The following is a 16,264-nucleotide window of genomic DNA, read 5'->3' on the forward strand; positions in this document are numbered from 1 at the left end:
TATCAGCTCTCTGTTGTCTGGTCTGAGGTAACAAAGGGAGAAAAGGGAAAATCCTAATAACATAAAAATGTTTTTGACCCTGCTGAACCTCTACTGGCTTTTTCTGCTTTGTTTTGTTTTCAAAATCACTTATTAAATGTAATTTTTTTTTTATTTAATTACATTTACATCGATTTTATATAATGGGGAGGTTTTTTCTTTTTGTTTTCTTTTAAGGTTCTGTTATACCACCTCCCTTCTCATCGATTTCATTGGGTTGTTACAGGATTGACTAGTTCTTATGACTACCAGTCCTTTTTGTTGTTTAAAAAATACCACACTCTTTCAAATTTGAAATAAAAACCTTTTTTCCATGTATTGCTTACTTTGTTATGCAGTGATATTATATTTACGGTAGTGTGATTCTGATAGGTTTTTTTTGGGGGGGGGTCTTGTCTTTCTTACAGCGACATAGTATCTGAAATGTACTGAAATGCAACCACCACAATCATCACATCTCTTATACCACTCACCGCTGTGGTTTAACTGACCTGATGTCATGGTCCGGGTGAGTGCTGCTGGGCCTTCCCACAGGACCGGCGTTTCCACCCCCGGGTGGAGCTGCCACATTCCTTGATTATTATTATTCCTTGATAACTTTGAGCTATTCTAGGTTATGGTACGCACTTTAAGCACCTCTCACCTTTGTCACTTTTGGTCCCTGCGTCTCCGAGTGCTGCCTGCCTTAGAGTCTGTTTCCCACACTGGCCTCTGGCCGTGACATCTGATTAATCTGGATGGTGTTTTTTTCTCTTCTCAGTCTATATTGTTTCTCATACACACAGGTATTCCTGTACATAACCCTACGATCTTCAGTCCAAGTTAATCTGCTCTACTTGCCGTGTTGTTTTGCTGTGTCAGTGCCCTTTGCCACATTTCTCTGCATGGATGTCTGTTAACTTTTTTGTCACAGTAAAGGTAAAAAAAAAAAGGCACAAAAAGAGGAAAAGCATCAATCATGTGGTAGAATATGAAAAATACTTTGTGTGGGATATTTTAAATGGTTTAAAGAAATGTAACTTTATTTTCTGGCATTGCAGATTTCCTTCAGGTCAAATCCGAGGTTAAAGGTCAAATAGAGATTGTTATGGTTCCTAAATTTATGGTTTAAAGAAATCCAACATACAAGATGGCACAACGCTGCTGCCCTTAACAAGCTAAAAAGAGATGAGAGCCCAGCTAAAAGAAACAGAGGAAGAAGAGCATGAACCAAACACATGATGGGCTGTCTGATTCAGGCTTGTCCCTGAAACTAGTTCTGGTAAACTAGGTAAACTACGTTAAAACCAAAACAGTAGTGCTGCTAAATCCCAACTCAACCTAAATGAAGCATTAAATGCAACAGAAATATAAAATAAGTACGACGGTGCTGATCGAGGTGAGGGAGAAATAGACCCTGACACCAGCTGTTAAACACCAAGCTCCGCCTTCTCTGATTTGTTCAGCAGCGAGAACAAATCAGAGAAGTAAGAAAGCAGGTTAAAGATGCTGACATAAAAACACAAAATGATGACTGGACCCACACACTGAGGTCATGTATAACAGAGATAATATAACATTTGAACTCTGACAATTTGATACTTGATGCAGTTTCAGTTCATAGCAGCCCAGTTTCATCAAAATTAGAATAGTTCAGCTGAAATCATCACTTGCCTCATGTTTGCCAGAATTCAGGGATCAGACTGGATTTTATTCATAACTGCTTTCAATTAAAAGCTTTTTGCCTTAGAACTGACCTAGTATCATATAATGAAAACCAGAGCAAACAAATCATTTTAACCTTTAATGACTCGCCTCCTTTTTTGTTTTGTTTTTTGCTGTAAACCACTGAATCGCACCATCCACCAGCACTTACCCTACTTAGTAACTCACCCCAGCACCTGATCCAGCACAAAACACAGTTTTTACTAAACAGAAAATAAGTCATCCTAATCTTAAAAGCTGAGAAGATTTATATCTAAAACTATTTTATTCAGTTGTAATCCGGGATAATATTAGTCAATTATTTTATTTTTCTAAGTGTAAATTGATTCTGAGCTAAATCTGTGACTGCCCAGACCATCATTAGAAATTAAGTATTTTTTTTTTTTAACAGTTTAAAAGGTGGTGTAATTATGAGAGAATTGGGGTCGAAACATCTACTATAGAGCAGCAAAATTGAAAGGAATGTGTGCGGGGGCACCTGTGCACCATTGCATCACGCCTCGCCAGCTTAAAATCTGTGTAGAGTCCTGTGTTTGGAGTTGTTTGTTGATGTGTATGGCTGGCAGAGGCAGAGCTGCAGCCGAGTGTGTATAGCAACCGTGACAGAGATAATAAAGGATGCTAAAAAGCATGAAGGTACACCCGGGTCTGCCGTGGATTTCTTACAGCATGTTTGCATCTAAATGTTTCCTCTGATTTTTGTATAAAAAGAGTTAAGAGGACAAAATCTGTTCTGTGTAGACAGTTAGTACAAATAAAAGCTTTCAGTTTTAATGTTTGACTCCTCTTTCAGTTGATGATAAAATATTTTCTGACTGTAACTATTTTTGTAGACTTAAATGAAAGAGTTTGACAGAACTGCATGTGGGTAAAATATCAACAAACACTGCTGAAGACAAAACAGATCAGCAGAGGGCAGCAAAACACCACAACCACTGACCTCATAGAGAGAATCCGATATCAGTTTGATATTCCATATCTGATAAGCAGCCGATCTTATTTATTTCCTCATGTGTGAAAACTGACTAGTGACTTTTTCAGGGAGCAAGATATTTGTAAATATTATTTAAAAACTATTCTCTGAGTGAATCAACAACTGTAGTGGTTTGTCTTCCTGTTCAAATCAGCTCACATTAACAGGAAGAAAAGTGACAACAGTTATGGTGTCGGCCCTCTTCCTTGGCCTGATTGAGAGGAACAAAAGGACTTCCTGTTTCCTGTCCAGGTATTTGTCCTTTTTGTCCCCCTTCAGCTACTATCCAGAGAAGATGCTCAAAGCATGCCATCGCCCCCTAGTGGAAAGGAGAAACATCTACCCATCATTTCTCCACCAAGCTACACAAGCAAATATTGACATACTGATATGCTTATGTTGAAACATGCACTTACATCAAGCACCAGTACATCCACAAGAGGAAGGCTACAAACTACATAAATGTCATTTCTTATACAAATAAAGCCCGTTTAAGCCTTAAAACTTTGAGATAATTCTTTCTTTGGAAATATTTGGCATTGGGAGTTTTTACACTAAGTACGTAGAATGAATGAATTAAATATGTACACTAAAATATTTTAAAATGTTTTTAAAAATGCATCGCCTCTGGAAATCACTCTGTCCAAAATGCCACTGTACAAAGAAAAAACAAACATGTATTAAATGCAATTAAAAGTATATTCAAGCATCAGCAATAGAAAAAAAAAAATCCTCAAAACCAGAAAAGTACATGGGAAATTTCAACAAGAAAAAGGGAGACAGAGAGAGAGAAAAACACTTTATAAATCTTGTTTTGGGGGTAAAGTCAAGAAACTTCTAAAGAATTGTTATTTTTTTTTATTATTTGACCAATAGATCACTTTAAAATGTCCAATTCTTTCCATTACCGTTTTTTCCTCTTAGAGATGCAGTGGGAGAAATGTGTGTAGTTCATGCACACATTAACATCCTAATTCATCTGCTATCATTCACGTACTGCATTATGAATAAACACACTGCAGTATGATCATTGTTAATAATATTCAAGAACCAAAAACTGAGGAAAAAAGAAAATATACACTTTAATGAACATCACAATAAAGTATTTTTTCTCCACAAAATTTAAATATGACTAACTAGAAATATATAAAAAACAAATAAACAGTATTCCTACATACACATTTCAGACAAAAGGAAAACATACCACAAAGTATTTTTGGATTAAAATATTTCTTACATCAGTTGTCTAAACTACAAACATGTGACCTTGCATCCCTTTCATTAACTGGCAGATGGCGTCTGCAGAGAAACGACTGACGCACACTGACATGTAAGAGTCTAAACAAAGAAAGATGATGAGATTTTCACAGAAGGTCAAAATGTAAACTGCCACATGAGTTTGTGACTCTACTGCTGGGTCAGCAGATTCACAAGAAAAAGATCACATCTATAAAATGATCTTCAAGTAATTTCAGTCAACAGAAAGCAGAAGTGATGGCTCTTTTTTCCCATAAGAACAGTGAAACAACACATGAACAAACCCTCACTCGTACAGGGCACTTTAAACAATACAAAAATATATATATATATATGTATGCATGTTTTTAAAATATCTAACAGGACTGACAGCAGCATTTTAAAAAACACTGCACACTGCAAAACATTGAGGCTCATTCGAGTGAAACTGTTAAGACAGCCGAGTAAATGTGACGTCATTTTGTGACTCAAATGGATCAATAAATAGAATAACACGAGATAAAAGAAAAATATTTTAAAGCATTTTAAGTTCCATGCATGCTTTTGAAGGCACAAGTCTTTCTCATATTTAACACGAGTTCATCAAGTTGATGTTTGGTTCACTGAACATAAAAGACTCCTTTGGTAAACCTGGCAGTGCATTTCAGCTCAGTCCTGTTTTTAACAAAGTTAAAACTGAATCATTACTGGAACATCGCTAAAAGATCTCAGAGCTAATTACCTTCACTGGCAATAAAAAGAGCATCTAGAGAGCGTTTTAGAACAGGAAACAGAAGTCAGGAAAAGACAGCAAATTAGCAATTTAAACTTCTCAATGTAAAACTGATCAATTAAATCATCCACAAGGTCATTTTTTTAAAGCAGGAAATCACAATAACTGTCTAAAGGCACTGCATTTCCTATAACAGGATTTAAAGAGTCAAAGCATGCTGCGTTCACAAAGTCAATAATAAGAAAATATGAAGGTTTTTGTACTAGAATTAATTTTAAATTATTTCATATTATTTGATTAGCATTTTGTCATATTTATGTACATTACATACACTGTGCTAAGCTTTTTGGAATTGAGGTTGTAAGCTGATCAAAAAACAATATGAGAAATGAGGAAACAAAAGATCATTGTGTGTGCAGACAGGGCTTACATGCCTTGTTGACATGTTGAATGCTCATTTGTGCTGGTGGATGAAAAAACTTTAGGATTTGAAGAATTATTTCAAGGGTTAACCAAGTGGAGTGCTCACGAACCATGTGGGTTAACTGATATGGCATGAAATCCTCCAATCATAAATATTGCACTTTGTTCTCATGTAACACGACTTGCATGCGAGTACAGGGAAAAAGGTTCAGAGCACTTCCTGGGGCTGTACTGATGTCCACGATCCAGCCTAGGGTGGTGGTGCAGCAAAATCTGGATTATATGCAGGCTGGGCTAGAAAGTCTGGAGTTGCAGGTGGAGCACTGGGCTTCGGCTGGGGGTACGCTGGCTGGGGGTACGCTGGCTGCCCGGGCATGAACACAGCCTGGCTGTAAGGCGTCGGTTGCGGAGGGTAGGCAGGACTGACTGGAAATCGAAAGAGAAGCTTGCATGAGACTGAACGCACAGACAACGCTAAAACAGTAACCACAACTGCAGTTCTGTAGCATAAGAACAAATATTATATTAAAGAAATTTAAAAAAAAAAAAAAAAAAAAAAAAAAAAAAAAAACCACGTCCCTGGCAGTAATGGATGACCTGTGAGTGTAGATGTAACACATATGGATGTAATATTACATCTACCTTCAAATATGCTCCATTACCTAGCATTTTAATGACATGCATATTTGTCTCATCGAACTTGTGCTTATTTTCAATGATACGACAGATTCTTCAACTTTACTTTAGGCAGTCACAGTATTTTACACAACATGATGCACAGAAACAAGTTTCTGCGTCAGAGCCTAAACCAGCTTCTGTAGAAATATTTTGGACATAGAAGCTCCTTTTTCCCCGAGTCAGGAGCTTCTATTAATATTTCCACAGATGCGCAGTTTTGGATTTCAAAGCCTACCTTTCACCTAGTTGTTTATTCTGCCAACACATATTCTTTTTTTGTTAAATACTGTCCCCTTTCCAGGAAGCATGTTCAAAAAGCTAAGTTTAAAAATGCACTTTGATATGATCAACTCTGAGTTTCCTGTTTCAGAACAGCTGATCAGATTTAGTTCAATGCACTCCGAGTATATTCACCCAGTGTTAAGCATCTGCATCAGTAAAGAAAGAAAGCCACGATCAATGGAGCTGTGACATCACGATTCACCATGGCAACAGGTAAATAAAGAGCAGAGACCAGTGGAATGAGAAATATGAAGACCACTCAGTGCTGAGCATGATATTGATCTTTATATTGAGAGAAGTAGTTGAGATCACTCTTTCGTCATCACTTTGAATAATGTCTGCTGGAAAGCTGGAATCCGAATGTTGCATTTGATTTTTAAATCAATCTTTTCTAATTATTCAACTGTAACCTGACAGGGACAAAATGTAGGGACCAGGAACTGATGTTAAACAACAGACTCCACCCTCAAGTCAGACCATTTTGTGGCTTGAATAATTATTCTGTAAACATTTTCTCTTTTTTAATGTTTCTGCCATTACTGGATAGAAATGTTTAATGAGATTCTCAGAAAAAAAAAACTCAGCTTTAATGTCCCCGAGTTTAATCTGTTCTAATCTGATCTCAGCCTTCACTGATAGATAACAGCTCTTACAGCCATAGCACTATCACATTTAACTGAAAAAAGCAAGGCAGCTTTCTGAGTCTTCATTGAATGTAAAATTACATCAGTAGAGACAAACATGTTATAAGAAATGTCTTAGCTTTTGCAAGGAAAATGGCTTAGAGTCTGAAAACATTACTACCCAAGTTATAGACTATATAGATTTTATTCTGAGCTGACCATAAAACAGTGATGTAATCGCTGTCTCCAGCCTTATTCATGGCTGTAAAAGCTCTCATGTTAATCACACAAAACAGCAAAACATCTAACAGGCATTTCAGTTCCTGTAAAAATGTAAACTTCCATGCTATGAACGTTGACAGCGACTCTATGAATAAGAAAATGAATCAGTGTGTCACACAGATGGTTCAGGTGCAGCAGGGGGGAAGGAGTCAGAGTTTCTCTCAGCTCAGGGTTAACAAACTCGGGCTCATTAGCTAAACCTGCATCCTGGGATAGGGCTCAGGGCGGGTTAAAAACCACACTCACTTGCTTCCTGATAAGATGGTGGTGGTCCAACTGTGAATGGCTGTCCATGGTAGGGCGGTGTGAGGATGGGCTGAGCTGGGTAGCCAGGCTGGGGTAGATGGTGGGGCATTTCCTGGTAGGATTCAGGAGGCCCAGGTGCTGCCGTTGGATGCTGAGGAGTGTTGCTGACCATTGTGACCTGGGTAGTGGCCTCTATCACAGGTGTAAGCAAATAAGTAACAAAAGGTTAGAAATGTAGAAAGATGCTACATATTATCCAAAAAACCTTGAGTGTGTATTGCAACTTATAGGTGATATTCTAATAAAGAAAGATTCAAAAATGAATATTAATCAAAGGAAGAAGAGCAAATGGTGCACTTTGAGTTAACATACATCATTTATCATCCTTTCCATAAGGTCTGCATCAAAGAAACTAAACATGACGTAGTGTGTTTATTAAATATACACAGATTTACACTTTTGAAGTATACAGAGACTCAAAGAAACACTCCTGCATCGTCAGAGTGTAAACTGATCTCTGTGTAAATGAAAAGGCACTGCTTAGAACAGGAAAAAAAAGAAAACTTGGGGAAAATAAGGTGTCTTTAAACAGTGGGTGTCATCACAACCACTTCCTGTAAATGACGCAGGTTGGCCTTAATGTTTCCAGTCTGTGGTTGTCATGGAAACAATGAGTCACACAGGGTGGAGCCCTGGCATTCCTGGATTTGATCCCATCATCCAGTGGCCTAAGCCAAAGAGGCCACATTCTGTTCCTCACTTTATTGTAGCCTCTCTGCCAGAAGTATGTCCCCTAACAGCAAAACAAATATGAGCTGACCAAACTGACGGGAAGTCGGAAATGTGAATGTGGTTGACTGTAAATACTGACAACAGTCAGCTAAGGCCAGGGGCGGATCTAGAGAAATTTTCTTAGGGTGGCATGGAAATCAAATGGGCTGGCAAAACCAAAGCCTAACTTCAAATACAAATTGTAAATTTTGAAAACAATAAAGTTATATACAGCTATTTACCTAAAAATAAAGCCAACGCATCTGGTGTTTGTTTTTTTTTTTAAATTTTGTACAGCCATTTAAAAATACTACTATAACTAAAATGAGAGAACAATTAGGTTTCACAATAAGATCTCCCACAAATTATTTGTGCCAGTACAAAAAAAAATAAAAAAAAAATTGTCTGCCACAAGATAGAGGAGAAAACCACAGGGATAAACAACAGGAGGTGTATCACTCCTCTTTTCCACTTGGAGACAGTGTTTACATTACACAAAACAACGATTACACAACAAACTAACTACACACAACACACTAACTATACGTTAAACGTCACAAATCTCTAACATCTCAAAACTCTCTCTCAAAGCGCTCTCTCTCTCACTCGCTCGCTCGCTCTGACTCGCTGTCATCACTCTCAAAACGTTCCCCTCTTCCTAAACAACCAAATCCCATGCGTTGTCATTTCCACCAATAGGAAAGAGGTAGCTACTTTTCCTTCTTTACTGTTTTCGCACCGTCCTTAGAAGACTTTTTTTTTTTTTTTTTTTTTACATTGACAAATGTGCTCTGGCACAATCATAGGCATGGCTTTTGGAAACAAGAAAAAAAGCCGGTCCGTGCTATGGGCTGAACCATTTGTTAATGATGGTGGTGGTGGGAGGGGGATTTGCAATATATTCAGTTTTAGAATTTATATTCAATGTGAACTGTAGCTAGGCTCCAAGTGTTAATACTGTTTTTTTAAATAAACAACACTGTCATATGTAAAACTGGGGTGGCAAGGGATCATTTTAGGGTGGCACGCGTGTGGTTAAGGCACTCGTTTGATTTGCCAAATGGAAATGTGTTTATTTAACACGACAATCGGTTGTTTGGACACAATTTAGTCATGGCATGCATTTGCATGTAATTACGTGACGTTACGTACAGTAATCCATTCTTAATCATGTCAAATGAACACTTTACATAAAACTACCAAGTAGTAATGATTTAAAAACATAAACACTATATGTACATGTTAAATGAACACATGGGATCTAATCAGCACTAAGTAGATTAAATTGAGATTAAGACACTGTCTAGTTATAAATGTTTAGAGACTCAGATTTAAATATTCATCTGTGAGGAAAATTATGCATTTATGAGTCAAATTTTAGCAATGAATAAACTTTGGAGGCCACGAACATGCTGTTACGCTCTGAACCTGAGAAGTAGACGGACCTGTGACTGCAGGTTGCACATTTCACTATCTGAGCTGTATTTCAGACATGTTTTTGACTAAACACATTTACTGATGGGGGATATCGAGTCTTAAAAAGTTGCAAAACAACGGCCTATTAATGGGGCTGGTCACAACCAAGCAACAAGAAATCATTACAGCATCCTAAGAGTTTACTGCACAGAGGTAGATCTGCAGATTCTTTGCACCGATCACATTTCATTTGCAGTGTAAAAAGAACACCAGAAACCATAGCCAAGCACGGGTAAGCATGGGTGAGCACAGCCTGCAACGGTGATTTATTTAAATAAAAAAGGAAATAAACCCCAAAAATGCATGCTTTTTTAACTGATTGCAAAGCAAATTGAGCACTCCCAAAATTAGTGCTAGACCTTATGCCTGTGCGCCAATCACAGCTGTTCCCTGCATCTTGTAGCTTGAAGTTTCCTCAGTTTAGTCTGGAGGAGTAAGACTACATCAAAAGACAGATGAGCAACAGACCGTCAAAACAAAAATCAAATGTCTGGCACAGCAGAAAGCGAGCTCGCTTTCAAAAGCAGGTCATCGTCTGCTGTTTAAAAATACTTTGGATTTAGAACGATGATGTTAACCAAGAGTCAAAGCAGCACAGCTAACTTATTGAACGACCTGAAAACACACCTGCAAGGTGAAGTAAAACAATGCAAAGGTTGCTAAGGTGAATCATTCAGCATCAACTCAGATGTATATTAAAGCAAACCTGTACAGCTCTTTGTGGCATCGCTAGAGCTCACGAAGAAGCACGGCCTCATTTGGCCAAGGTAAGTATTTAAGTCTTCAGGTAAGAGGTCAAAGTACCAGGAATTACTTTTCCAAACGCCAATACCAGCACTATATGCAAAGCATCACAGGGGGAAGTAGAGGAAGCTCTGAGAGCTGTTGAGTACTTTGCTATGAGTTTCAGCGACATCCATCACACAGATACCAAGAATGAAGTGAAAGAATTTATATTTTACTTTTAGAAAATATCTTATGTGTCTGCAATTAAGTTTTAATGAAGAGGAACATAGAATAGAATAGAATAGAATAGAATAGAACAGAACAGTAGAATAATCCTTTAATTGTCCCACAAGGGGAAATTTGGTTGTAATAGCAGCCAGAAAGACACATATACAAACAAACAGGACACAGAACAGAAACATACACAATTTTTTCTTACATATTTACATCAAGGACAATGGTTACTATAAACACAATATACAGCACAATGTAAAGGGGAAATCAGGGCTGTGTTGATTTAATTTTGCATTAAGTTTTTGTACAATTTTTTTAAACTTATGCAATTTTTTTGTTCAAAGAGAGGCACTGAATTTAAATGAATGATGAGTAACAGCTTTATTACAGCGCAAAGATTTGCACACTAGCAGGATCACAGCATGATATGGACATTTATTAAATTTATTATGAAAATTTTAAGGCCTAATTTAATTTAGAATGAATAATTGTGATAACAGTGATCTTAAAATTCTGCAAAATGATAAGGATTAGCATTTTGGCTATAATCGTGCAGCCCTAGGGGTTGTGCAATTTCATTACTGTCAAGAAAACTAATGAAAACACTACAGCCCACAAGGCTTCATTGCACAGTACATGGTATGAAAATTTCCTATTGAAAATAACTGTAAAAAAAATTCCCTTTCATTATTAAAAGCTATCAAATCTTAGTCTACATTTTATCCAGCATTACATAATCAGGAGTAAAGACTGAAATTCTTGGCAACAACCCCAGCTATTATTGATCATCGTGAATATCGGCTGAATGGGGGATAAAGTGCAGTTTACAGTCAGTGTGATGAAGAATCATTACAGCTATGCTGTGTCTGCAGGTTTGAAATATTGATAATGATTCTCTGACTACACAGACAATACTCTGTAGGCTCTGCTGATCTTTTCATGACATTTGAGAAAAAACAAGAAGAAAAATAAAGATGCTAGAGTTGTGGTTCAAAGCCCCACACAGCTGTTTCTGAGCACCTTAAAGTTGGTAGTTGAAAAATTGATACGGCTGAGCTCAAGGAATTTAAAGCACTCAGAGTAAGCAGAAGCAAAGTCAAGTAAAGACATGACCCCTGAAGTGGAAAAACAAAAAACACACCAGCATCAAACTTTGGCACAAACTCTAAACAGCAATTATCTCCGATGACTTGTTGAATCACTGCCCTGTGGCACCAAGAAAACCAATGGAAGGCAAAACCTAGTCAAACACAAAGCGCAAATAAGGAACTTCACAGCTCTGAAAAGTTTATAAAGCCTCTGACACTGCAGTGATTCTGAAACATTAGGTCAGGGGAGGCTCTGTATCTCAGTTGTTGTGTTACTTGTCAGACCAAACTGCTGAGGTAATAAAAATCATGTGGTAGGTGAGCCAACAGTCTACAAACGAGGCCCTCATGGTCTCAGACAAATACTCAACTCACCAGAAAACCAAGAGACTGACTTCTTTAAGACATGGCTGAAACAATCGGGGGGGTTAAGATGAAATGTATATGGCAGAGATTAGGAACTTTAGGTATGTGATATGGTCAGACTAATCCTGTTCTCAGAGCCTGCAAAGAAAATACAGCAAATTACATACACAATGATAAGACTCACACTAATAGCTCTTTGTTCACATGAAGTGTTCCAAGTACTTCCTTCATTTGACTGAGCCAGACACTTCAGGTTTTTGCATATTGCATCACACAGGCAGGAGGTGAAATCCAGCATCACTAATCTTTTTCAATGTTTGACATGTTTTGTCCTGCACGGCTCCGACTTACTGTGAATATGGCTCCATTCAGAGGAACTCAGCTGTCTTTTCTAGTTGACTAACAGAGGTTTGCTCTAGCAGACATATAGGCAGATAAGTAGACGCTATTCAAGCTGATTCAGCAGATGCACTTGTAAACAGAACAAACAGAGACCTGAAATGCCCTCATATATACACAATTTGCTACCAGTAAGTAGGGCTGCAAAGATTTGTTGCCATTATCGATTACGTTGTCTATAAAAATTATTTGACGTTGAATTTTATTGCCGACGCCTCATATTCTAAAACCATGTAAATCACCCAAATTAAAGTACTAGTTCTAGTAATACTTACCACGTTTGTGGCACAGCTTGTACAGGCAGCAGCTGGGACAGATGCAGCAGCAGAAGATGATGAATACTATGGGGATGACGCTCACGCCAACAATGATAGTGAGTAATGTTTTGTTGTCAAAATCATCAAGCTGAAACGTTTTTTCAGGATCTTTGCTGCTGAAAAGGAAGAAAAGTAAGGATTATGCACAAAACAAAATAGGAGAGAACAAAAATAACACATTTAAAACAAAGTATTATGGAAAAACCAACTAGGCTACGGTCTGTTTACTATAATATCACAATTTTCAAAACATTCAACTATACAACAACTCCTGATGCTATAGTTAAAGTACAGTGCGCTACATTTTCTGCGACACTAACTGAAAAACAGGTGTAGGTGTGTTATCTTCAACAACCAGCACGCAGCATGCAAGAGGCCCTTTTTCTAGATTTCTTTTAGGGGGGGATCTTGAAAAATTCTGTAAACTGAATTCAATACATTGTAAATAGTTTGAAGAACAGCCGATACGCTGTCAGTCCTCTAGTGCGTAAGCAAAGCAGTATAGCTATGAATGTTACGTAAATGAAGGCCTTTGTTTCAGTCTGGAGTGCACTTCAGCTTTACGCTAATGACAGGAAGACATTGCGTCCTGTTTTTAACGGCTAAATTACTGCACAGGTGACCTTAAACACACATCTATACTGGGCGAAAGGAGAGATTTAAAAAGAAATCACTTTCTAAAATAGAAATGTTTAAAACATACCACTGTTCTTGGTTATCTTCATCAAAGCGCTTTGAAGAATCTAAACAACAATATCTGTTGTTGCAGTTCCCACAGCAAAATCCTCCATGGCATTCCTGGGCTTCCTTACCACTGTAGGCCAGGCAGTCGTCCTCTGCTGCAGACCAAGAGAATCAGAGGGGCAGCAACAGTTAGCTCACTTCAGATAAATCAATTAGTTATTAGTAATCAAAAATCACTTTTCAGCCCTGCAACATGTTGACTTTTAGGGAATTTGTGATTCACTGTCACTGTGACTGTGAAAGTGTACACGGTACAGAGAGGGTATCTTCACACGCTTACCTCTGCTCAGCCCTGAAAACTTTGTGGTCACTCTGAATGATGTAGTTTCTACTGCTACTAAATCTTTCTCAAGTTTCTTATTAATTAACGGGCAACTTGAGTGACCAGAATATGGTGGATAAAAACAACTTTCACCTAAAACGTAAAAAAAAATACCCACACACTAATACTGATTGATTGTATATTCTTTCTCTTTTTAAAATGACTTTGTTTTTTAATGGGGCTGTAACAAACTAATCTACAGCGTTATTAAAAGGTTTAAAATACAAACTGTAACTTTAAAAAGTGAAAAGAAAACATGTCTTAATAAGTTTTATGGCCTTTCGTAACAAGTTTTTGGATCCTTAAACGCTACGTCACTGACTTCGCCCTAAACGTGGTCTGAAGTAACATCACAGACTGATTGATGGTCAGCGGCTACAAGAAAATACAGCGGCCGTTAAAGGATGAACACAATTAAACTTACCGGATACACAAGGGGCCAGGATCACAAACAGAGCCAACACGACAGCACAACACAGGCCTGACGCCATGTCCGTGTGTAAAACTTTCCCGGATTCACTCACGGACCCGGGAATCTTCCCAGACAGTTACTCAGATCCGCACAGACTGCTGCACAGATCGTCTATACAACGAGCCGCCTCACTCGGTTCCTGTTCCAGCCCACTGACACACTTACTCCACGGACTGTGTAGAATCACGGGTCTGTAAACACATCATTATACACGGTTACGACCATAGACGGTATAAGATCGGTTACGAGCTGCGAAAAGAAGAAAAAAGTGTTAAAAAAATGCTAACAGAAATGTTTAAACGGACGAGGCTGCAGACACGAGAGTGGACCCACTTCCCCAAAGGAAGTTATTCTTCCCTCTTGTCGTCTTTTTCCGGTTGTCGAGGTGATGGGGAAAAAAGACTTTAAATGTCAGTTTTCTCTTTTTTAGAATTAGACACTTCATAATTCGCAATATTTCAGAAATATTGAACATTTAACTCTTTGCTGTTTCTCATAGTATCCAGCCACCACAGTGAAATGCCTTTCTCCCAACAATGAAATCAGAAACAGTATGACATTTTAAACTGGACAACTTGTTTTAAAATTTAGATATTTTGCCTGTAGTAGTATTTTTACAGTACAGCGTAAAACCCACTCGCCATTTCTTTATATTTTTCTGGGGAAAAGGGTGTAGCAGTGTTTTTGAAAATGTGCATACACATGTGCAAGTATACAGTATATAAGGCAAATTCTAATTATTCTTCAGTGCGGCCTGGAAAACGGCAGCTTGCTTGTAATATTTTAAAGTGGTTTTCAGCAGTAGCTCTGCAGGCTTTTTAAAGGACATTTAAAGCTTTTATTTGGATGTTGTCTGCTTTTTGGCCTGTTATCAAGATGAAAAATGCTGCTAATGAAACACTTTAATATTATGTGTTGGCTCAAAGTGTGTTTTTTCCTGCATGTATTATTCCATCAGTTTGGACAAGATCCCCTGAACCATTGGCTGAAATGGAGCCCAAAGCATGACAGAGCCTCCACCATGTTTTACAGATGGCTCTCCTGACACCCTCCATATATACTGACAATGATTTGAACCCAAAAATTTCACTTGGATTCATCACCTCATAGCACCTGTTGCCACTGACCCTGTCCAATTAACACACCTCAGACATTTTACCCACATTTCCCTTCCTTAAAAGTGCCTTATTGACAGCAAGCTTTCCACTGAGACCATTTTTAATGAGGCAATAGATGGATCGAGGGGTGGATGCATCTCCCAGGTCCTGTCAGCTCTTTACTGGATTTTTTTCCCCTGTATCTTTTAAGGACATTACTTTCAGATACTATTATTCTGCTCATCCGTTGATATGTTTTTTTAGGCCTGCCACTCCTGTGTTTTAAAGGACACAATGCCAACAGTTTTGGTCTTCTGCTCCTTGTCAACCAAAGTTGGGACAGTGGCAACAATAAGCTGGAAAAGTAGGTGGTGCTAAAAGGAAACAGCTGGAAGTATAATTAGAAAATAATTAGGTTAATTGTTAACAGGTCAGTAAGAGGAAATAAAAATACTATCTTAGAGTTTCTCAGAAGTCAAGAGGTTCAGCAGTTTCCAAGACTTTTAACATCTTATCATCTACAGTGATATTATTAAAAGATTCTGAAAATCTTGAGAAATCTCTGTGTGCCAGCGTGCCATCCACAAATGAAAGTTAAAGCTCCATCATGTAAAGAAGAAATCAGACAGTGGGGAAAATAATTATTTAAATGTTGGCAAACAAGACTTTTATTTTAAATGACTTTTTCCTCTCATATGGGCTGGATTTCCTATTTGTGACGGAAACCTGGCTTCGTCCCAGGGAGTCTTCTTCATTTTCGGAACTTCTTCCTCCGGATTGTGCCTTCGCTATAGGATTTCTGGCAGAGATGGAGGATTTGCTTCGATTTTTAAACATAAATTTCGGTGCCAGTTTGCTAAGGATTTTATTCTCCAATTTGATGACTTACTAGAGAGCCTGTTTTTACGCTATGACCGTATTTTAATTGTTGGTGATTTTAATATACGTGCCTGTTGTGAGGCAAATACACTAGCAAAGGATTTCCTTCTTCCTTTTAATACTTTTAATCTCACTCAGTGGGTAAGTGAACGAA

At 37.9% G+C, this 16,264-nt stretch overlaps 1 protein-coding gene across 3 annotated transcripts; it reads right to left on the bottom strand.

Moving 5' to 3' along the window:
• Positions 1-3,502: 3,502 nt before the first annotated feature.
• On the bottom strand, positions 3,503-14,526 carry LOC116310436 (protein shisa-5-like). Of its 3 annotated transcripts, XM_031727209.2 has the most exons (6): positions 14,422-14,526; positions 14,087-14,325; positions 13,300-13,435; positions 12,555-12,712; positions 7,220-7,411; positions 3,503-5,534 (listed from the first exon to the last, which is right to left on the bottom strand). In XM_031727209.2, the coding sequence occupies exons 2-6, from the start codon at positions 14,151-14,153 to the stop codon at positions 5,359-5,361; spliced, it is 729 nt and encodes a 242-aa protein (XP_031583069.1). In that variant the 5' UTR covers positions 14,154-14,325; positions 14,422-14,526; the 3' UTR covers positions 3,503-5,358. The 3 variants fall into 3 exon arrangements, with proteins under 3 accessions (XP_031583069.1, XP_031583070.1, XP_031583068.1); XM_031727210.2 differs by having other exon boundaries at positions 12,555-12,709; positions 14,087-14,490; XM_031727208.2 differs by having other exon boundaries at positions 14,087-14,484.
• Between the last annotated feature and the right edge of the window lie 1,738 nt (positions 14,527-16,264).

This window comes from Oreochromis aureus, linkage group 5 (genome assembly GCF_013358895.1).
Source record: "Oreochromis aureus strain Israel breed Guangdong linkage group 5, ZZ_aureus, whole genome shotgun sequence".
Taxonomy (NCBI): Eukaryota; Metazoa; Chordata; class Actinopteri; order Cichliformes; family Cichlidae; genus Oreochromis; species Oreochromis aureus.